We start from the raw sequence: 24,903 nt of genomic DNA, 5'->3' as shown, positions 1-24,903 counted from the left end.
TGTGTCAATAGTAGGGATTAGTATTCAGGTGTTTTTGGTTGGTTTTTTATCTGGTTCAGCACAACATTGTGGGCCGAATGGCCTGTTTCTGTGCTGTACTCTTCTATGTTCTATGTTAATGGCTGTAGAAGAGACTATCTACTCCTCGTTGCCACCTGTCCAGTTAGCTTATAAGAAACTCACAAGAACATAATGTATTTGTTAGAAACAGAGAAAACCTACAGCACAATACAGGCCCTTCGGCCCACAAAGCTGTGCCGCACATGTTATATATGTCAATATCAAAGTTATAGTAAATTTATTATTAAAGTACATATATATCTCCATATACTAACTGATTCAGGAGCTTGCCATTTGCAGGGTAATAACTGTTCCTGAACCTGGTGACGTGGGACCAAAGGCTCCTGTACCTCTTGCCTGATGGTGGTAGTAAGAGGAGAGCATGGCCTGGGTGGTGGGAGGTTCTAGATGATGGATGCTGCTTTCTTGTGATAGCGCTCCTTGTAAATGTGTTCAGTGGTGGGGAGGGATTTGCCTGTGATGGACTGGGCTGTTTTCTCTACTTTCTGTAAACTTTCCATTCCTGGACGTTGGTGTTTCCACACCAGGTCACGGTGCAGCCAGTGAAGATACTCTCCACCGTGCATCTATAGAAGTTTGTCAATTAGACGACATGCTGAACCAATGCAAACCTTTAAGAAAGAGCATTCAAACAGAGACTGGAATAGCTATCAGACATTTGTTGTTCCCTCTGGCAGTCTATTGTGTGAAGTGGTTTAGTGATTGGTTGCTAAGTATTATTTTGTCTCTTTTACTACTTTATGAATCATTTTTCTTTATCTCTGTATTTTATTTTTCTATAACTGTAATGAAGTGATTTGTTAGAACCATTAACACATGTACAGGGCCTCCTTTGTTTGCGGATACCTCTTGCTGCTGAATCAGTAAAGAACAAGCAGTGAATTTTGACGTGTTTTTGTTACACCTTTGGGTCAGAATGCTGTGGGTTGAAGTCCCACTCCAGGGACGAGCGTGAAGTCCAGGCTGAGTGGTTCCAGTGGAGCAGTGAGGGTGTGTGGTGTGTTGGACGTGCAACCTCTCAGATCCGATGTAACGTGAGGTTCTGCAGCCTTCCCAGTCAATGTGAGAAACCAATGGTGCCACCTCGGGGAAAACAACACAATCAAACTATCCCTGGATCAACTTCACTAAAGCAGATGATGTGGTCACGTTGCCATGTGTGGGAGCTTGCTGACTGGACATTGCTTGCTGTACTTCCTACATTACCATAAGACACATACAATATAGGAGCAGAATTAGGCCATTTGGCCCATTGAGTCTGCTCTGCTATTTCATCATGGCAGATCCATTTCTCTCTGAGGCTCTCCTGCCTTCTCTCTGTAACCCTTCATGTCCTTCCTTATATCAGTTCCCACAGACCCAAAGACTCTTCACTCGATGGGAGATGCTTTGGGAAGTTGGGAAAGGGCAAAAATTGTGAAATCTGTTCTTCTCATTTGTGCTTGGTAACAGTTTCCAATTCACCCTCTTCACCCACTCTTACGTCTTGACCTGGAAGCTTCATATTTCCTACAGAATATTGTTTCTTCACATGAAATCCTTCAAGAGTTGGAACATCTCCATTAAATGCTCTCTCCCCATGGAAGCAGTTCCCAAATTTTCATTATCCCCATGGAAATGAAATCCCCCAACCTTGTGACCATTCAAGTAAGTCTCTTCTCATCATCTCCCATGTCCTCATACAGTAAGCTACACATGACTGAGCACAATATTCCAGCTGAGGCTGAATCTGTACTATAAGATATGTCAGCATCCCTTAATATCCTTATTGTTCCATTCTCTGTCACTGAATAAATCAAAGAATCAGAAAGCTGGTATGGTGTCATCCAAATGGATCATTTCATTACAACAGTGCATTGAGGTTGTACAAGGTAGAACAATAACAATGCAGAATTACATAGGAACTGCATTGTAGGCAGACAATAACTGCAAGACTATGGTGAGGTAGATTATGAGGTCAAAATCCCTTGTTATACAAGGAGATGGTTCAATAGTCCTTTTTCACATTAATTTTTTTACCACTTCAACTAGTTTGACAAACTTAAAGGATTTCCATACAAACACTACCAGCTCTTCCCTGTTCCCTCTGATGCACTGAGTCGCCCTGATATCACGACCATATCATTTACACCGTTGAGTTTAGATCGATTCTCATTCTTCTATCCAACACGAGCAGTTTTCCACTTCTCTGCACCAACAATCCCAGCCAGGCTCCCCCAGTTAGTTCACGGCCTCTAGGAGTCTGTTTCCCCCCACCTCACTGCTGACTTCATCCCTGATTTCACATCAATCATTTTAACTCCGCTTCCCATTCCAACATGTCAGACCATGGCCTCCTCTCCTGTCGCAATGACACCACACTCAGGTTTGGATTACATCGTGTTTCCCCCCACCTCACTGCTGACTTCATCCCTGGTTTCACTTCACCTGCAGACACTGAGCTGATACCGAACATACCCATGTCTGAGTGATTCATAAATACCAAATGGTGGGGTGGTCTGACCCCTGTGCCCAGCAGATAAAAACCAAGGTTAGGGAAATGGTATTGAATGCTGGCCTCTGCTCACTCAATAATTCCCCAAATGATGCTATGACGGATATTGTATTGAATTGCTTTCAGACCTCACTCTCCTCAACCTCATATCAAACAGGACAACAGATCATTAATGAACTCAGTCCATGTAGAGAAACATTGAAATGCTTTCACTAAATGTTGTTTATTTCAGGATGAAAAGACATAGGAACAGAATTAGGCCATTCAGCCCATCAGCTCTGCTCCACCATTCTATCATGGCAGATTTAATAGCCCTCTGAACCCCATCCTCCTGCCCGTAATATTTGACACCCATATTAATCAAGAACTCATCAACCCCCCCTTTAAATACACACGACGACTTGGCCGCAATAGCATCCGTGGCAATGAATTCCACAGATTCCCCACCCTGTCGCTGAAGAAATTCCTCCTCATCTCTGTTCCAAAGTGGTGTCCTTGTATCTGAGGCTGTGCCCTCTGTTCCTAGACTCCACCACTATTGAAAACATCCTCTCCACATCCATTCTGTTTCGGTTTTTCAAAACTTGAAAGATTTCAGAGATACCTCCCTTATACTTCTAAACTCCAGTGAGTACAGGCCCAGAGCCATCAAAAGCTCCTCGTGTATTAACCCTTTCATTCCTGGGATAATTCTGATAAACCTCCTCAGGAACCTCTCCAATGCAGCTCATCCTTTCTTAGATAGGGGGCCCAGATCTGCTCACAATAGTCCAGTCTCACCCATGCCTTATAAAGCCTGAAAATTACACGTTATTTCTTTGCTGAGATACAGCAATAGGCCCTTTGGCTGTATGATCCAGTCAGCCCAGCAACTCCCACCCCCCACACCCGACTATTATTTTCTCATCACATTGGTTTCCTGACCAACAGACACTCCGTCAATCGCTCCCTCATGGCTCCTTCCATCAGCACTTCCTACTTACCATCCCTGGCCTCAGTTTGGTCCACTGTTTAGTATGTGTGGGCACAAACTGCCTCATTGCCCAACAGAACTGACCTTCTGACAGTGTGAAGGTCATTGACAGAGCTCCTAAAGATGGCCGGGTGTAGAACACTGCCCTGAGGGACTCCTGTTGCAATGTCCTGGGACTGGGATGATTAAACTCCAACAACCACACCTGTTACGTATCCCGTAACTGGGTGTCTAACCAGCAGAGAAAGAAGAATCCGTTGGAGTCTGGTGGTACTATATTCAAAAGTGTTTATTAGTAAAATAAGCAAATCAATATCAATAATGCAAATATACATATAATACACATTAGTAATAATAAACCTAAAAGTGTGGGAATAATAATAATCAATAATAAACAAGCTCTATCGATGTCTAGGGGATAATGCATTGTCATACAAAAGTATAAAGTTCAGTTCAGTTCATGCGTACTGAGGTAGATATGGTTGTTGTGCTGTAATCATTGGAGAGAGCGAGAGAGAGCGAGCAGTAACAGCTACAGGCAGGCAAACCTTCTTTTACGTTCTTGATCCATCGTTTCGTTGTGGTCACTCAGTTATGACCCCTCTGTCCTTCAGCTAGACCGTTCTTCTGTGGTGGACTCGTCACTCTGGCATGAGTGGACACACACACAAGTCCCCACCGGCCCTGCTATAACACTGTGAGTTTAACTGACTGATCCTTTGTTCGGTCTCCGATGCCCCACACTTTCCCGTGGGTTCCAACACTCAATCAGTGTCCACTAGTGTGTCTCCTGGTGTGTCTGAAGGGTGTCTCTCCAGACCTCACTTTTATCCCTACTCACGGGGTCTCAGTTGTCAATCAATTTTGAATGGCTGTGTCCATCAAACCAGCCCACTCCAGCTGTCCACTGAGGAATGTTAATGAACAGAATGGTACAAGATAAATAACCCTCTCAGAAGTCATAATATGGTGAATCAACAAGTCTCTCTCCCCTCTCTTATCTGTAGCAGATGTTCTGGCATGTTTTCTCTTCATTTCTCTCTCTCATGAGCAGCATAGCAACAGTAACAGTTTGTGATTCTCCCGGGGGGGGGGGGACATGGGCAACTCTGCACCCTTCTGCCCATCAGAGCTGTTCATCCTTCGTAACACCCCCATCCTTCTGGGAATTTTCACCAAGGTGAAAATTAACTAATACACCATCTTACAGAATTACAGAATTTAACAAAATACAGAAGTGGTCTTAACTACAAAAATAATACAGATACATGTTCAAATTAACATCTAAACAAACAGTCAGCAATTACATTGTCACTCCCTTTAATATGTTGTATTTTAATATCAAATTCCTGTAGCATCAGACTCCAACTTAGTAACCTCCTATTTTTATTTTTCATGTTAGCCAAAAATACCAAAGGGTTGTGATCTTAGCTTAAGTGTGTATTACAAAATGTGAACCAATGCATGTGTGATTATAATATAGAACATTACAAAAGTTTGTGCAAATACTAATCTCTATTTTACTTTTAAACTTAACATTCAAACAGTCAATCTTCCATGGTGTTGTCTTTATTATTTACATGCTTTGTCAAATTCCCTCAAAACCAGATCCTATTATTCAAAGTGGCATTTGGTCAACCTTTGTCCCTTTTCCACTTAACTCTCACGTGGTTAGCTTGCTCACCAGTGTGGAATAGGCCTTCACCTACTCCTTTCACAGGAGTCACCTTATCACTAATGTGCAGTTTTAATACTTGTACAAAATGGAAAGGATTTCTGGGCTTGGATTCACTGGTTTAGTCTGATACAACAACACAAAGGTGGGGTGGAGTAGTGGTTAGCACAATGAGCACAAAGGTGCCAATGAGAATTTTGCCGTATTATCAAGGATTGAATTTCTCACCGGAAGCTGAGAGCTGAAATGAGTGCAGTGTTGTTCTCACTCAAGGTGAGACAAGTTACAGCTGCAGAGCACCATGTTCCCCACTGTTGGAGGGAAGGATTTTCCAGGCTCCAGTCTACAGCAGGGACACAGAACCTGCCCTCACAGTCACCTCTGGAACTGAAGGCTGCCGTGTCCCTTCTAACTGACCGGATGATTTTCAGCTTCAGCTTCATGACCTGGGCTGAGAGTTTGTAATTCCTGCATTTCTCCACGATCCTAAAATGGACAGAATGTGTTTGTTATACATGATGACAAATCTTCACTTTGCTCACTGAGATAAAGATGGGACAGAGTGATGGGCTGAGTGGGGGGAGGGGTGTGGGACAGGACAGGGGAGGGGAGTGGGACGAGGGAGAGGCAGAGGTGACTAATTGGACATAACTGATGTTACAAAGGGGTCAGACAGAGACAACCACTTTCTGCAGAACCAGACACAGACTGGGAGAAATGGTAAATATCCATAATCGTGTCCAAACACAAATGTAATGAAACACTAAGGGATACTGTCCATTAAATTAAATTTAACCAGATATTATTGACAGTAACAGAGGTCATGATTCCCACTGACCCATGTGTCAATAAATGAGAGAGAGTGGCGTTATAAATACAGCAGGAAGATTCCAGTGAGTTTATACATGTGTGAATTGAGAGAGGGAGAAATAACAGTGAATTTACAAACTGTTTAAACACAAGAAAACTGCAGGAATTTATATGAACAAAATACCTGTTCTATTTCAGGATGGTTATTCTCATTAGTTCCTTCGTTTCTGCCTGTAATGAATGAAATAATCCCTTATAAATTCTGATGAATGATATACATTGTTGAAGATTATTTGTTGCTATTTTAACCGACCATTTATTCACAGCTGAGTCACAGATTTGTACAGCACAGAAACAGGCCCTTTGGCCCATCTCATCATGCTGTGCATTTTGCCCATCGACACCAATCCCATTTGTCCACGAGGTCCATACCCTTCTAAACCGTGTCTATTTAAATACCTTTCTAAATCCTTCTTGTAATATTAAACATAACGTGTCCTCCTCTGAATGTGTTCCAGATGTCACTCTCTGATTGAAAAACTAATCTCACACATCTCCTTCAAAACTCCTTCCTCTCAGCTTAAACACAAAAGTAGTTATTGATACCCCTGCCATACCATGGGAAATGATTTTCACTCTCTACCCCATCTATGCCTTTCACAACCTTGTATACTTATAAAGGTCACTCCTCAGCTGCCTTCACTCCAGGGAAACCAAGCCCAGCCGATGCAATCTCTCCCCAGAACCAAACTCCTCCAATCCAGCAACATCCTGGCGAATCTCCTCTGCACTCTCTCCAGTGCAACAACATCCTTCCTGTAGTGTTGTGACCGGAACTACACACAGTACTCCCAGTGTGGCCTATCCAGTGTTTTGTAAAGTTGCAATGTAGAATCATAGAGAATACAGCATGGGTACAGGCCCTTCAGCCCAACCAGTCCACGCTGACCACATTGTTCTCCCAGCTCGGAACAATTTACTGTATTTGTCCCATATCCCTCCAAGCACTGTCCCTGAATGTACCGATCCAAGTATTTCCCACATGAAAAGATTGTACTTCCCACAACCACTTCCTCTGGCAGTTCACACTAACCTCTGTGTGAAAAAGTTGCTCCTCAGGTCCCTATTAAATCTTTCCCTTCTACCCTAAATCTCTGCCCCCCCCCCCTAGTTTTGGGCTCCCCTCCCTGGGGAAGGCTGATTCCATCCACCTTATCTATGTTTCTCATTATTTAAAAAATTTCTACAAGGCCTCATTCCCCCATGTTCCAATCCATAAAGACTTAGCCTGGCCAACCTCTCTCTATAACTCTAGTCTTGGCAATATCCTCATAAATCTTTTCTGCACTTATTTTAGTTTAATTACATCTTTTTTATAACAAGCTGAACAAAACTGTACACAGTACTTCAAGTGTGGCCTTACCAATGACTTATACAACTGCAGCACAATGTCCCAACTCCTCTACTCAATGTCCTGATTGAAGATGGTCAGCATGCTAAATGCCCCTTTCACCACCCTGTCTACCTGTGACACAACTTTCAGTGAACAATGTACTTGCACTCCGAGGTCTCTCTGTTCCATTACACTCCCTCGTGCCCGACCATTCAGAGTACCAGTCCCACACTTGTTTGACTTTCCAAAATGCATCCAATACCTTATACTTAACTGACTTGAAATCTATTTGCCACCTCAGCCCACTTCTGTAAATGATCAGGATCTCTGTGCAATCTAGGATAACTTTCTTCACTGTCATCAATATCTCGTCATTTCATGTCATCTGCATATTTGCTGACCGAGCCCTGTGTATTCACATCCAAATCATTCTCTTAATAACAAGTAACAAGGTTCCCAACACTGACTCATAGAGCACACCATTAATCACTGGTCTCCATTCCCAGAAACAACCTTTAAACACCCTCTGATTCCTGCCTAAAAACTCATGTTGAATTCACCCAAATCGCTCTCCCTGGATTCCATGGGACTTAAACTTCCATGTGGGACCGTGAACACTTTGCAAAGGTCAAAGTCGACAACATCCACTGTCCGACTCTCATCTACATTTTTAGCTACTTCTTCAAGTAATTCCCTGGCTTCTCCTTGTTACTCTTCTTAAACTTTCCAGTCTTTGGGAATTTCACCAGTGGCTAAAAATGAAGCAAATATCTCTTCAACGGCATCCACAATTTATTCTCTAGCCTCCGATACAATCTGATGATATACACAGTCAAGCCCTGAGAATTTATCCACATAAAAATGCAATTTATCCAATTTAATCCCCTGTTTGATCCTGCCTAATTCCCACAAAATTAGCCCAGCTGAGTTTTGGACCCTAACTTGGGACCAATGCTTGCTTTTCCATCACCATCTTAAAACTACAAGGACTGTGGTCACCAGAGCCAAAGTGCCCCCTGACTGCCCCCTCAGTTACTTGCCCTGCCTCATTCTCCAAGAGGAGGTCCGGTACTGCACCCTCTGTCTAGGTGTCTCTGCTCAGGAAACTTTTCAAAGATGAGAGATTGCTCAATGTCATTTCGTATTCACAAGTGTAAGGAGAACAAAATGATTGTTACTCTGGATCCAATGCAGCACCAAAAAATACAGAAGATGAAGAACACATTATTAATAATAAAAATCATGAAATAAATATAAATACAGAAGACAGCTTATATACATAGATTGATTGTCTGTCCATAAAGTGACACTGGGTTGTACATAATGTCAGTGATGGGAAATAATAATGCTGTGGTGGAGTTAACGGGTGGAGGTGTTGGTCAGCTTGGGGAGAGTAACTGTTTTTGAGTCTGGTGGTCCTGGCGTGGATGCTACGTAAACATGAGAAAGTCTGCAGATGCTGAAATTCCAAAACAACACAAACATAACTCCCATCAGAGAGGAGGCTGCTTAGCATTCACAGCAAAATACACACAATGCTGGAGGATCTAAGTAGGTCAGGCAGCATCTTTGGAAATGAATAAACAGTCGACGTTTCAGGCTTAGAGTCTCCTTCAGGACTGAGAATGAAGGGGGAAGATGTCAGAATATAAAGGTGGGGGGAGGGGAAGGAGGGAAGCTGGAAGTTGACAGGTGAAGCCAGGTGGGTAGGAAAGGTAAAGGGCTGGAGAAGAAGTAATCTGATAGGAGAGGAGAATGGACCACAGGAGAAAGGGAAGGAGGAGGGGTAATGGGGGGAAGTGATAGGCAGGTGAGAAGACATAAAAGGTCAGAGTGGGCAATAGACGAAGAAGGGAGGGGAGGGAAATATTACCAGAAGAAGAAATTGAATGGGCAGTTATAGTGTTGCCTCACTGGAAGGAATGGAGGTGAGGGAGGGGTGAATGGACAGGTGTAGTGTTGCCTCACTGGAGGGAATGGAGGTGAGGGAGGAGGTGAATGGGCAGGTGTAGTGTTGCCTCACTGGAAGGAATGGAGGTGAGGGAGGAGGTGAATGGGCAGGTGTAGTGTTGCCTCACTGGAGGGAATGGAGGTGAGGGAGGAGGTGAATGGGCAGGTGTAGTGTTGCCTCACTGGAAGGAATGGAGGTGAGGGAGGAGGTGAATGGACAGGTGTAGTGTTGCCTCACTGGAAGGAATGGAGGTGAGGGAGGAGGTGAATGGACAGGTGTAGTGTTGCCTCACTGGAAGGAATGGAGGTGAGGGAGGAGGTGAATGGGCAGGTGTAGTGTTGCCTCACTGGAGGGAATGGAGGTGAGGGAGGAGGTGAATGGGCAGGTGTAGTGTTGCCTCACTGGAGGGAATGGAGGTGAGGGAGGAGGTGAATGGGCAGGTGTAGTGTTGCCTCACTGGAGGGAATGGAGGTGAGGGAGGAGGTGAATGGGCAGGTGTAGTGTTGCCTCACTGGTGGGAATGGAGGTGAGGGAGGAGGTGAATGGGCAGGTGTAGTGTTGCCTCACTGGAGGGAATGGAGGTGAGGGAGGAGGTGAATGGACAGGTGTAGTGTTGCCTCACTGGAGGGAATGGAGGTGAGGGAGGAGGTGAATGGGCAGGTGTAGTGTTGCCTCACTGGAAGGAATGGAGGTGAGGGAGGAGGTGAATGGGCAGGTGTAGTGTTTCCACACTGGAGGGAATGGAGGTGAGGGAGGAGGTGAATGGGCAGGTGTAGTGTTGCCTCACTGGAAGGAATGGAGGTGAGGGAGGAGGTGAATGGGCAGGTGTAGTGTTGCCTCACTGGAAGGAATGGAGGTGAGGGAGGAGGTGAATGGACAGGTGTAGTGTTGCCTCACTGGAGGGAATGGAGGTGAGGGAGGAGGTGAATGGACAGGTGTAGTGTTGCCTCACCGGGGGGAATGGAGGTGAGGGAGGAGTGAATGGGCAGGTGTAGTGTTGCCTCACTGGAGGGAATGGAGGTCAGGGAGGAGGTGAATGGGCAGGTGTAGTGTTTCCACACTGGAGGGAATGGAGGTGAGGGAGGAGGTGAATGGGCAGGTGTAGTGTTGCCTCACTGGAAGGAATGGAGGTGAGGGAGGAGGTGAATGGACAGGTGTAGTGTTGCCTCACCGGGGGGAATGGAGGTGAGGGAGGAGTGAATGGGCAGGTGTAGTGTTGCCTCACTGGAGGGAATGGAGGTCAGGGAGGAGGTGAATGGGCAGGTGAAACACGTAGGCTGCTTGCAGGGTTAAGTGCTGGGAAGGGGATTAGTGGGGAGTGACAAATTTATATCTGGGTAGCCTCTAACCTTATGGCATGAATACCAATTTCTTCTTCTGGTAATTTTTCCCTCCCCTGCCCTCTTCACTCTGGCCTTTTACCTTCTCACCTGCCTATCACTTCTCCCTGGGTCCCCTCCTCCTTCCCTTTCTCCTCTGGTCTACTGTCCTCTACTATAAGATTCCTTCCTCCCAGCCCTTTATCATTCCTATCAACCCAGCTTCAATTATCACCTTCAAACTAGCCTCCATCCCCTCCTCCTCCCCCACTTTGTTATTCTGGCATCTTCCCCCTTTCTTCTCAACCCAGAAGAAGGCTCTCAGCCCGAAACGTCGACTGTTCGTTCATTTCCATAGCTACTGCCTGACCTGCTGAATTCCCCCAGAATTTTGTGTGTTTTGCTGTGAATGTTAAGCAGCCTCCTCTCTGATGGGAGTTGGACAAACAGTCCATGAGCAGGGTGTGTATGATCCTTCATGATGTTACTGATCCTTTATCCACACCGTACTCTACAGACGATATGTCATTGATGGCAGGTAGGCTGGTGCCAGTGATGGGTTGGTCAGTTTTAACTCTCCATTGTGGAGCTTCCTGTTCACCACAGTGCAGGTTCCGTACCAAGCAGAGATGCAGCTTGTTAGGCTGCCCCCTACTGTGCATCTGTGGAATGACGTGAGTATGGATGTGCAAAGTCCAGCTCTCTCAGACTCCTCAGAAAAATGAGGCATTGGTGAGCTCTCCTGCCCGTGTAGGATGTGCTCTGGGACCATGAGTGGTTGTGTGTGATGTGCACTCCCAGGAGTTTGAAATGATGTTCTATCTATACGGCTTCACTCAACGAACCTCCAAGGATGTCATCTCTAATCACTGATGCTATGTCCTCCTTGATCAAAAGATAACATCTCCTCCTCATTTATCTGTACCTCTGCCCATAAGACCATAAAACATAGGAGAAGAATTCGGCCATCTGGTCCATCGAGTCTACTCCGCCATTTAATCATGACTGATCCTTTATTTTTCTCCTCCTCAACCCCAGTTCGCGGCCTTTTCCCCGTAACATTTGATGCCATGTCCAATCAAGAACCTATCAATATCTGCCTTAAATACACCCAATGACCTGGCCCTCAGCTGCATGTGACAACAAATTCCACAAACTCACCACGCTTTGGCTAAAGAAATTTCTCCGCATCTCAGTTTTGAAAGGGCGCCCCTCTATCCTGAGGCTGTGCCCTCTTATTATAGACTTTCCCACCATGGGAAACATTCTTTCCATGTCTACTCCGTCTAGGCCTTCCAAAGGTTTCAATGAGATCCCCCTCATCCTTCTGAATTCCAGTGAGTATTCAAGACCTCTTGAAATGAATGCTAACATGGCATTTGCTTTCCTCACCACTGACTTGAACTGCAAGTAAACCTTCAGGGTATTCTGCACAAGAACTCCCAAGTCCTTTTGCATCTCAGATTTTGGGATTTTCTCCCCATTTAGAAAATAGTCCGCACATTTATTTCTACTACCAATGTCCATGGCCGTGCATTTTCCAACATTATATTTCATTTGCCACTTTCTTGCCCATTCTCCGAATCTGTCTAAGTCCTTCTGCATTCTACATATTTGCTCAAAACTACTTGCCTCTAAACTAATCCTTATATCATCTATAAACTTGGCAACAAAGCTATCTATTCCATCATCTAAATCATTTATATACAGCATAAAAATAAGTTCTCCAAACACTGACACCTGTGGAACACCACTAGTCACTGGCAGCCGACCAGAAAAGTATCTTTTTCTTCCCACTCGCTGCCTCCTACCAATCAGCCAATGCTCTAACCATGTTAGTGAGGCTGTTAACTTGGTAAGCAGCCTCATGTGTGGCACCTTGTCAAAGGCCTTCAAAACGTCCATGTGTACAACTTCCACAGCATTCACTTTATCTATCCTACTTGTGAGCTCCTCAAAGAATTCCAGCAGATTCATCAGGCAGGATTTTCCCAGAAGGAAACCATGCTGACTTTGTCCCATCTTGTCCTGTGTCACCAAGTACTTCCTAACATCATCCATAACAATTGACATCTTCCCAACCACTGAGGTCAGGCTAACTGGCCTATAATTTCCTTTCTGCTGCCTTCCTCCATTCTTAAAGAGTGGAGTGACATTTGCAATTTTCCAGTCCTCTGGCACCATGCCAGAGTCCAATGATTTTTGAAAGATAATTTCTAATGCCACCACAATCTCTAATGCCTTATCTTTCAGAGCCCTAGGGTGTAGTTCATCTGGTCCGGGTGACTTATGTACCTTTAGGTCTCTCAGCTTTTTGAGCAGCTTCTCTCTTGTAATAGTAACTGCACCCACTTCTCTTCCTTCACACAGTACAACATCAGGAACACTGCTAGTGTCTTCCACAGTGAAGACTGATGCAAAATACTCATTTAGTTCATCATCCAGCTCCTTGTTCCCCTGTTATTATTTCTCCTGCCTCATTTTGTAGCAGCCCTATATCCAATCTTATCTTTTTTTATTTTTAACATACTTGGAGAAACTTTCACTATCCACTTTGATATTATTTGCTAGCTTGCTTTCATATTTCATTTTTTCCTAATTAATTATGTTAGTTGCTCTCTTTAGGTTTTTAAAAGCTTCCCAATCCTTTATCTACTGTCATGGCTGTAGCATCTGTATTCTGGAGCAGTGAGCTGCCAATCCTACCCTTCTCTCAGCCAAGTTTCTGTTATGGCTGTGACATCCCAGTCCACAGAGCCAATCCACATTTTGAGTTCACTCACGTTACCTCTTCATCCTCACGCTGTGAGTTAGATGAGTATTCTTTTCCTTCCCTTTATCCTGATATCCTGGCTATCCTGAATACAAAACTTGCTCTTGCAAATGACTGCTTTATCCCATGTGTTGCTCCTGCTCAGAGTTCAATCCCAACCCCAAATGTTCTTGCAAGGATATTGGCCCCTCTCTGGTTCAAGTGTAACCTGTCCCTCTTGTACAGGTTGCTTCCATCCCCAGAAAAAATCCCAAGAACCTGAACCTCTCCCCCTGCTCCAGCACCTCAGCCATGAATTCATCTGGCCTATCTTTCTACTTATGACCTTGCTTGTTGTCCCAAAGTATAAAGATCAGCATTCCATGTATGTTCTCAACACTATCAACCAATGTTCCTTCTTAGAGATCTATGAACTTGGAACTACAGTCCAGCTTCCACCCTGCCCTTAAATTCACTTGGTCCATTTCTGACACACCTTTCTCTATCCTTTCTTGATCTCTTTGTTTCCATGTCTGGGAATAAGCTATCTATTGATATCTTTTGTAAACCTACCAAATCCCACATCTACTTTGACTGTAACTCCTCCCAACCTGTCTCCTGTAAAAATGCCATTCCCTCTATCAGTTCCTTTGTATCCATCGCATCTGTTTCCAGGGTGAGGCTTTTTTTCTCTGGGAAATCAGAGATGTCATACTTCTTCAAGGAACAAGGTTTCCCTTCCTCCACAATTGACGGTTCCCTCACTCACATCTCCTCCATTTCGCAGGCGTCTGCCCTTGACACATCATCCCGATGCCTTAACACTGACCGAGTTCCTCTCGTCTTCACCTCCCACCCATGGGACTCTGTATCCTTAACACTGACCGAGTTCCTCTCGTCTTCACCTCCCACCCACGGGACTCTGTATCCTTAACACTGACCGAGTTCCTCTCGTCTTCACCTACCACCCACGGGACTCTGTATCCTTAACACTGACCGAGTTCCTCTCGTCTTCACCTCCCACCCACGGGACTCTGTATCCTTAACACTGACCGAGTTCCTCTCGTCTTCACCTCCCACCCACGGGACTCTGTATCCTTAACACTGACCGAGTTCCTCTCGTCTTCACCTACCACCCACGGGACTCTGTATCCTTAACACTGACCGAGTTCCTCTCGTCTTCACCTACCACCCACGGGTCTCTGTATCCTTAACACTGACCGAGTTCCTCTCGTCTTCACCTCCCACCCATGGGACTCTGTATCCTTAACACTGACCGAGTTCCTCTTGTCTTCACCTCCCACCCACGGGACTATGCATCCAGCACATCATTCTCTGCACCATCCGCCATCCCGGTCACCAACCATTTCGAGGCAACTCTCATATTCCATCTGTTGGCCTGCAACTTGATGGGATAAATATTGATTTCTTCAACTTCCAGTAATTTTTCTCCCTCCGCTTCTTCTTCTTCTTCTATTTGCAACTGTGTCCCCCTCTCCTCACCTGCATATTACCCTTCTTCTTTCCCTTTCTTCCACATTCCACTCTGTTCTCCTATCATATTCCTTCTCCAGCCCTTTATCTTTTCTCCCTAGCACCTCCCAGCATCTTCCTTCATCCCCCTCCTGCACCCACCTGGCTTCACATGTCACCTTCGAGCTTTTCTCCTTCCCCTCTTCCTTTTTCTGGCTTCTTCCCCCTTCTTTCCAGTCCTGATTAAAGGTCTCAGCCCGAGACATCGACTGTTTATTAACTTCCATAGTTGCTGCCTGACCTGCTGAGTTCCTACAGTATTTTGTGTGTCTTGCTCTGAACATGGAATCCTTAGTCTCTCTGTTCAACATTTCTACCCCGTACTGCAGATGTCCGAGTCCTATTTCAACTCTGCAAAATGGATGACCTTGTATTTATCAGAATTAAGTTCTATCTGATCCATATCCTATTGTAGACTTGGACAAATTTCTTCACCATCCAAAACACCATTTCTCATTCATCCGTAAACTTACTAATCATACCTCCTACACTCACAACTAAGTCATTAATATATATCACAAAGTGCAGAAGTTGTACAACCATTCACTACTGTACACAAGGAGGTTCAGACTTCAAATCAGAGAAAAAACATTCTTCCAACACGACCTCTGCCTTCTGTCACCAAGCTGATTTTGGATCCCTTTAGCTGGATCACCTTGGATCCCAGGTGTGTTAGCCTTCTGGATCAGCCTCTCATGTGGGACCATGTCAAATGACTTACTAAAGTCCAATGGAGAACATCTTTCACATTGCCTCCAGCAATCTTCTTCATCATCTCCTCAGATTAGAAAGTTTGTTTTTCCTGACTCTGGGCCTTACTGACCATCCATAATCAAATCCTGATCTCTCCAATTATACACAACTCCCATAACTTGAATTCTCTCCAATAATTCCCACGCAGGCACAGATGGAAATCACTCCAACTCAAATCGAAAGTTCTGGACTTCCACAATCCAGCAGGAGTCCCAAACCCCATCAGCTCAACTATTCAGAGATCCCAGCACCTCTGTGCAGAACCTCCAACAGAATCCAGCAAAATCTGAGCCAGATCTGTTCCCGACTGACAGCAGTCAGCTAGGACAGATTTGATAATGTGCTGGAGATTTCCCCTCAACTGCTCCCTTTAGAAGCTAAAGTGATGGTGAGACCAGGGGAAAGTTTTCACAGTGATAGAGTTCTTTAGAAAAAGCTTTGATTTTGATACTTACTGCAAACTGGAAAGAATCTGGATAATGCTGTCACAAATGTGATCGCTGATATAATCAATATGATCCAGACTGGAATGTTGATCTTGCAGCTTTGATCTGAAATGTACAGAAGTGAACCCACTGAGTAAATTCACACTGATTGTCCACACCAATCCCAGTTTAAAAGTACATTTAACACCCTCAATGTCCAATGGCATTTATGAGACAAAGCAACAAGTTAATCACACGACAAAGTATACTTATTATCAAAATATGTATATATCACCATTTACTAACTTAAGATTCACTGTCTTGCAGAAATTCACAGTAGAATAGAGAAATACAATAGAGACAATGTACTGTATAACTACACACAAAGACTAAACAAACAATCAAATCAAAAAGACTGCTGAAACGTCGACTGTACTCAGATGTTGCCTGGCCTGCTGAGTTCTTCCAGTATTTTGCGTGTGTTGCTTCGATTTCCAGAATCTGCAGATTTTCTCTTGTTCATTTAAATGTAATTAATTTATTAAATGCAAAAACAAAACTAATTACAGAAAGAGGTAAATATGTGAAACCTGTAAAATTCCCCACATTTCGAGATCCAAGGTTATGTCATATATAACAGCTACAGTCAGCACTAATTACACTGCAAAAGGCGAATGCTAACACTACCTTCTCTCTCCTTTACTGACTCACCTTCTCTCCTCTCCTCCAACAATGATAGTCCTTCCCTCTGTCCTCATTCTCCATCAGTTAGATAACTCCATCCCCTTCTCCTCCCTCTGCATCTGTCATCACATACACACACACACACACACACCACCACCCTGACTGGTTCCCCTCTCCCACTCCTCCATCTGTCCATCACACACACACACACACACACACACCACCCCGACTGGTTCCCCTCTCCCACTCCTCCATCTGTCCATCACACACACACACACCACCCCGACTGGTTCCCCTCTCCCACTCCTCCATCTGTCCATCACACACACACACCACCCCGACTAGTTCCCCTCTCCCACTCCTCCATCTGTCCATCACACACACACACCACCCCGACCGGTTCCCCTCTCCCACTCCTCCATCTGTCCATCACACACACACCACCCCGACTGGTTCCCCTCACCCACTCCTCCATCTGTCCATCACACACACACACCACCCCGACTGGTTCCCCTCTCCCACTCCTCCATCTGTCCATCACACACACACACACACCACCCCGACTGATTCCCCTCTCCCACTCCTCCATCTGTCCATCACACACATACACCACCCCGACTGGTTCCCCTCTCCCACTCCTCCATCTATCCATCACACACACACACTCTCCCCTCCTATATCTGACCATTATCCCTCCTCACCTGGATCCACCCATCACCTTCCCATTCTGGCGTGAACCCCACTCTCCCCTCCTATATCTGACCATTATCCCTCCTCACCTGGATCCACCCATCACCTTCCTGTTCTGGTGTGAACCCCACTCTCCCCTCCTATATCTGACCATTATCCCTCCTCACCTGGATTCACCCATCACCTTCCCGTTCTGGTGTGAACCCCACTCTCCCCTCCTATATCTGACCATTATCCCTCCTCACCTGGATCCACCCATCACCTTCCCATTCTGGTGTGAACCACACTCTCCCCTCCTATATCTGACCACTATCCCTCCTCACCTGGATCCACCCATCTCCTGCCAGAGTTTGCTCTGCACCTTCTGTCTCCACCCTCTTATACCGGCCATATTCTCTCGATCTGTCAGACCAGATCCACATCTGCTTGTCCTCAGATGGTGAGGGTGAGTCTCCCTCAGGAACCTCTGCTGTTCTCATGGTAACACTGGTATGGACTCCAGGATACTGACCCAGTGACAATAAACTGCCTCCCTGTCTTCACCTGATACCTGATATCATTACTATCTGGTCATTATTAAGCTGTAACCCAGTGACAGACATTTACAAGTCACGGAGATGGTGATTGGTGAGATTGACTCTCCATTTACTGGTGATAGCTGGACAGTGACACACACTCAGAAGGCTCTCGTGGTCAGCACATGATCACAGACCTGGAACAGGAGCAGGTGATTGAGAGCCTGAGCTGTTCAAAAGGACCAAGGGTGACCTGTGAGACAACTTCACATGGATAAAGTGACTGATATTTGTGGGGTGGGGACTGGGACTGGAATCCCAGGGTCCAGATGAAGCTCTGGGAAATCCACACCTCACGGAAATGGAGATCAGCAGAGTCAACTGAAGGAGCTGGGTGAAGGGGAACAAAACAACACCAGCAGAGTCAATGGTTGTTGTTGGGCTGCTTGGGTGTACTGAAGTTTCCAAATCCTGAACACCTTGACCAGCAGAAACAGTTTCTAATCAACCTGTCAGTCATGATGAACACAGACCACACAGGGTTAATGGATCACCATTTAGAAACTAATCTGTTCTGTTCTTATTAAATAAAAAAAAGACTTTGTATTCACCTGCTTTAAAATCCATTGACATAATTTTTCCCCATTTGCAGAAAATTTCTGTGATTTATTGCTGCCCTGTTACAATATCATTGGAAACTTGTTTTTGACTGTTTAAAATAGCAACACCAGACTCAACCTAATGAAAAGTTGCAGTCACAACAGATTTGCCACCATCAATTCTCCACTCTGGTCAGTCGTATGCTTTCAGTTCCATCAGGTTCACCTTTGGGAGTTTATCAAGCAGCTTCTGGAAGTCCGGACAAACCCTGTGTAACCTACAGTGTCTATATTGGGTCAAACCTCCAGCAGGTCTCCCAGTCCCCAGCTGTAGACTGTGGGGCTGAGGACTGCAGGTGCTGGTGTTCCATAAAAAGCAGTTCACAACGTACTGACTGAGATACTCATTCCATTCCTGCACTGAGTAACATAGCGACCATTTTAATGTAATTTAAGAATATTTGTGCACATACCTTTAGACGCAATCCTGCAAATGAAGGCAATGAGGATGAAGACAAGAGCCACAATGTTACAAATATTCAGGCACCACCACCACTGCTTGTCTTCTAGAGTCCACAGGGAGAAATGAACAACAACATTAGAACTGTTTCAAACTGTTTCAAAACAGATCAACACAAACAGTTCTACATATGTTTCAGTGGACAAGTGTTCCAGATAACAGACTTGGACTGGGATTGGTCAGGTTGGCTGTGATAATGAATGTCCTAAACATGAGGCAATCCCAACAGGTTGGAAAAGGACCAGGTGTCAGAGCAATGCAGTGAGGGAGGTTCAGAGAGTTCACTCCACTGTCAGTGTGTGGAGATCCCTGGAGAGACTAAATACTTTGTTGTTAGTTCTGGAAATATGAGACAAGACCCCACTGTAAATAAGCTCAGTCGTATTATCGCAATGATTAAGTGCTGCAATTGACATGGTCCTACCAGTCAGCCAATCAGGATGGTGGAATTGGGAGAAGGTTCTGGAGAAATGTGGGTGGAGAGACACTTGTGATGGACACTGTTGGCATTATTGGTCTTTTGGTGGGAGATGGAGAGAGGAGAGGAGCAGCCGCAGGATTCAATCCGATGGGAAGGCGTGATACAGAGGAGTGCAGGATGGGAAGTTCTACTGGAGATCGGTGATGAGGAGTTGGCGCCGTGAGTAAGGGACGCACCCAGATTTTGGAAAATATGATCTCCAACACTGTGCACATTTCAGTATCTGGTGAAACTGAAGGAAACTGGAATTATCAAGGAGTCCTCATGTGCCAAGGTACAAATGTGTTGACTATTGGACACTGAAGTGACGTACAGTCCCTGACCAATATACTGTTCCATGGATCGAGGATGCTCTGGCTGCCTGAGTGGAGCAAAATGGTTCAGTATGCTGGACCTAAGGAGTGGGTATTATCAGATCCCCATTAGTGAAGCTGACCAGGAGAAGACAACATTCATATCTCCACTTGGATTCTTTCAGTTTGAGAGAATGACCAGGGCATATCAGGAGCACAGCTGCTTTCCAGCCTGCCATGGAGAAGACTGTTGGAAACATGAACTTGCTTGAAGTACTGGTGTACATGAACAACCTCATAGTGTTCGATTCCACACTGGAGGAGCACAAGATGAGACTAATGAAGATGCTAGACCGCCTGAAAACTGAAGACTGAAGGGTTAAAACTATCACTGGACAAATGTCAATTCTGCAAGATGTCAGTAAATTACATCAGGCACATAGTCTCTCAGGATGGAATAGCTATGTATCTGTCCTAGGTCGAGGCGGTGACCACATGGCCAAGACCCAAGAATGTGAGAGCTCTACACTCAATCAATGGATTCTGTGGGTACTACCAGAGATTTGTGAATGATTACTCCAAAGTAAGCCACTCTTTGAATCAGCTTCTGTGTGGTTACCCTGCCCCCCCGGGGTATAAAGTGAGGAGAATGAAAGGAGAAGGTGGTAATGTTTATTTTTGCCCTTTGGAGCCTTTTGGAGAAAGATGGGATGCAAAATGCGAAGAGTCTTTCAGCTGCTGAAAGAGCTGCTGACTGAAGCACCTGTGTTGAGCTTTGCAAACTTCCAGTTGCCGTACGTCCTGCACACCGACGCCAGCCTCGAGGGTTTAGGGGGTGTTCTTCATCAGGACCATGGCAAAGGGTTGAGAGCCTATGCACAAATTGGGCTGTGGTGGATAAGTTAGGTGACTATCTATATGGTGCCAGGTTGGAGGTGAGGACAGACAACAATCCTGACCTTGGTGAAGTTGGATGCCACAGGTCACCGTTGGTCAGCAGCATTGTCTGTTTATGATTTCAGCCTGAAGTATCGGCTGGGGAATCAGAACATTGATGTGGATTCATTGACCTGATGGTCACATGAGGTTCTGGAAATGGACGGAGAGTGGGAGAGTGTTCCTGCCTCTGGTGTTAAAGCAATGTGCCAGCTTTCTACCACAGGGAAATCAGCAGCAAGGCTGTGGCAGGATAGAGCTGTGGATCATTTGGGAGCTTCGGGTTGTGCCATTCCACAAGTTTATTGCACCTTGACAGCTCTGGATACAAAGCAGTTGCCTGCATTGAGTCCTGTGGAATTGGCAGTAGCCCAGTGAGACAACCCTTGTATAGGTGCCATTTGGTCATCTGTTGAAGAAGGGGATATGACCCAAGTTGAAAAGATGAAACACCCTACCATACCCCTACTGATGAGGGAATGGAACAAACTGGAGTTGAGGAACCAGGTTTTATACAGGGTCACATCTCCTCCAGACAGGACTCAGCATTCCCAGTTGGTTTTGCCTGAGAAGCATCAGAGGATTGTGTTGAAGTCACTTCATGATGATTCTGTTTATTTGGGGTTTGACAAGACTGTTGACCAGAAAGAATGACAATCTACAAATCAGTCAATTCAAATGAATCAAGGACAGTGGAAGCAGACAGACTATTTGTCTTTGTTCCTGTCGCATGCTTGGGGATGGAGGCTGCCATTTTGTGAAGACACTCTGTTCTCCATTTTGTGAGCTTGACATGCTGGGCTTGATCAATATTTTAAAGAAGACACAATGATACTTTAGGTAATCTGCTGGACTGGAGATCATTTCTAATAAGAAGTTATTTGTGAGATGTTCTTTGGTTGGATATAACATGCAGGTTTGTGAATGTTAGAGTAGATGCCTGCCTGAAGTGATTCGAGTTCGTTGCTGATTGAGAACATAAATTATCGACTGTCACTTGATGGGAAGAGGGCAATAAATTGCTGCTGGCTTGCAGCAGAGCCAATAACAAGGTGTTAAAGGTCAGACACTTGACCTGCAGCCAATGACACTGATGAATCGGGACTATGAGGAATGCCTGGCCAGCGGAAATTCCTTTGTCCGGGTAATAGCTTTGCGATTCTTTGACTATTCAGGAGAGTCAGGGATACTTAGTGGGTGTGCACACATATAAACATGGAAACATAGAAAACATACAGCACAATACAGGACATTCAGCCCAAAAAGCTGTGCCGAACATGTCCTTACCTTAGAATTACCTAGCCTTACCCACAGCCCTCTATTTTCTAAGCTCCATGTAGCCATCCAGGAGTCTCTTAAAAGACCCTGTTGTTTCTGCCTTCACCGCCACCACTGGCAGCCGATTCCACACATTCACCACTCTCTGCATAAAAAGAACTTACTACTGACATCTCCTTGTACCTAATTCCAAGCACCTTAAAACTATGCCCTCTCGTGCCAGCCTTTTTAGCCCTGGGAAAAAGACTGACTATCCACACAATCAATGCATCTCATTATCTTGTACACCTCTATCAGCTCACCTCTCATCCTCCATTGCTCCAAGGAGAAAAGGCCAAGTTCACTCAACCTATTCTCATAAGGCATGCTCCTCAATCCAGGCAACATCCTTGTAAATCTCCTCTGCACCCTGTCCATGTCCTTCCTGTAGTGAGGCGACCAGAACTGAGCACAGGAGTACAAGTGGGGTCTGACCAGGGTACTATATAGGTGCGACACTACCTCTCGGCTCTTAAACTCAATACCACGATTGATGAAGGCTAATACACAGTACACCTTCTTAACCACTGAGTCAACTTGCGCAGCGGCTTTGAGTGTCCCATGGACTTGGACCCCAAGATCCCTCTGATCCTCCACACTGCCAAAAGTCTTATTAATACTATATTCTGCCATCATATTTGACCTACCAAAATGAACCACCTCACACTTATTTGGGTTGGACTCCATCTGTCACTTCTCAGCCCAGTTTTGCATGCTATCAATGTCCCGCTGTAACCTCTGACAGCCCTCCACACTATCCACAACACCCCCAACCTTTGTGTCATCAGCAAATTTACGAACACATTCCTCCACTTCCTCATCCAGGTCATTATTAAAATCACAAAGAACACGGGTCCCAGAACAGATCCCTGAGGCACACCACTGGTCACTGACCTCCATGCAGAATATGACCGATCTACAACAACTCTTTGCCTTCTGTGGGCAAGCCAGTTCTGGATCCACAAAGCAATGTCCCCTTGGATTCAATGCCTTCTTACTTTCTCAATAAGCCTTGCATGGGGTATCATATCAAATGCCTTGTTAAAATCCATATACACTACACCTACTGCTCTACCTTCATCAATGAGTTTAGTCACATCCTCAAAAAATTCAATCAGCCTCGCAAGGCACGACCTGCCTTTGACAAAGTCATGCTGACTATTCCTAATCATATTATGCCTCTCCAAATGTTCAGAAATCCTGCGTCTCAGGATCTTGTCCAACAATTTACCAACCACTGAAGAAAGACTCACAGGTGTATAATTTCCTGGACTATCTCTACTCACTTTCTTGCGTAACGGAACAACATCCACAACCCTCCAATCCTCCGGAACCTTTCCCGTCCTCATTGATGATACAAAGATCATCGCCAGAGGCTCAGCAATCTCTTCCCTCACTTCCCACAGTAGCCTGGGTACATCCCATCCAGACCCGGTGACTTATCTAACTTGATGCTTTCCCAAAGCTCCAGCACATCCTCTTCCTTAATATCTACAAGCTCAAGCTTCACGGTCTGTTGCAAGTCTTCCCTACAATCGCCAAGATCCTTTTCTGAAGTGAATACTGAAGTGAAGTACTCATTAAGTAGCTCTGCTATCTCACTTTTCCACTGTCACATTTGATTGGTCCTATTCTCTTACGTCTTATCCTCTTGCTCTTCAAGTACTTGTAGAATGCCTTTGGATTTTCCTTAATCCTGTCCGCCAAGGCCTTCTTATGGTCCCTTCTGGCTCTACTAATTTCCTTCATAAGCTCCTTCCTGCTCACCTTATTTAGTTATTTAGTGTATGAATTCACGTACTTGTTAGTTCAAACAATAAAGGTGCTTGTCATTAAATACAGATCTCCCTGTGCCTCACCAATCATCGTTATAAGTAGTATTTTTTTTTACAACAAGACCTGCAGATTGGTCCAAGATCAGTTCTATTGGGCCTGAATGAAGCCTGAGGTTGAAGAGTAATGTAAGTCCTGCATTTGATCTATTTGGAGGAAGCAGAAGTTGGCTGCTAACTGGGTGTCTACGCCTTACATAGCGGACAGCCAGATGCCAAATTTGCCAGTTTTCCAGGTGAAGCCAGAAGCCGGGAATGGCCCTGTCAAAATTCTCCACTGGAATCACATTTTACCTCCAGGGCAGGATGTACGTGTTGATTGAGAGCCTGACATGGCCCCCACACCTGGTAGGAGAAGAGCAGAGAGACAATCAGCGGAAAGAGCTGAAAAGGACCTAACCACTGAATGCTGTACAGACTCAGAGGATGAGGAAATGGGGGTGTGGTATACGTTACCATATGCAAACTCTGAAACTTTGTTTAGAGGAACAAAGTTGCAGAGAGATTGTTGACTTTTGCAAAGAAGGTGGTTTTAACTTTCCACACATTGACAGAGTTTCCCATAGTGTAAAAGGACTAGATGGGATAAAGTTTTTCATATGTGTTCGGGAAAGTTTCCTTAGTCAGTAGGTAGATGTCCCAACAATGGAATGTGCAATACTTAATCTGCTTTTAGGGAATGAGACAGGGCAGGTGACAGAAGTTTGTGTAGGTGAACACTTTGCATCCAGTGATCACAATGCCATTAGATTCAAAGCAAATATGCTAAATAGATGGGACTGGTTCACGAGTTGTGATTCTAAATTTTAGAAAGGAGGGGTAGGGGCAGGTGAAGCACATGTTCCACTTGCAAGGATAAGTGTCAAGAGGGAGATCA

At 45.1% G+C, this 24,903-nt stretch overlaps 1 protein-coding gene across 1 annotated transcript in view; it reads right to left on the bottom strand.

Moving 5' to 3' along the window:
• Positions 1-3,909: 3,909 nt before the first annotated feature.
• Positions 3,910-24,903, bottom strand: part of LOC140721584 (uncharacterized) — a 113,791-nt gene continuing 92,797 nt past the window's right edge. Inside the window, exons 16-19 of the mRNA XM_073036407.1 lie at positions 19,121-19,213; positions 16,190-16,285; positions 6,218-6,264; positions 3,910-5,709 (exon numbers count right to left, since the gene is read on the bottom strand). Coding sequence (XP_072892508.1) covers positions 5,632-5,709; positions 6,218-6,264; positions 16,190-16,285; positions 19,121-19,213 — 314 coding nt within the window. The 3' untranslated portion in view covers positions 3,910-5,631. The remainder of the gene's footprint in view (positions 5,710-6,217; positions 6,265-16,189; positions 16,286-19,120; positions 19,214-24,903) is intronic.

This window comes from Hemitrygon akajei, chromosome 2 (assembly GCF_048418815.1).
Source record: "Hemitrygon akajei chromosome 2, sHemAka1.3, whole genome shotgun sequence".
NCBI classification, from domain to species: Eukaryota; Metazoa; Chordata; class Chondrichthyes; order Myliobatiformes; family Dasyatidae; genus Hemitrygon; species Hemitrygon akajei.
This window is presented reverse-complemented; position numbering and strand designations above follow the sequence as displayed.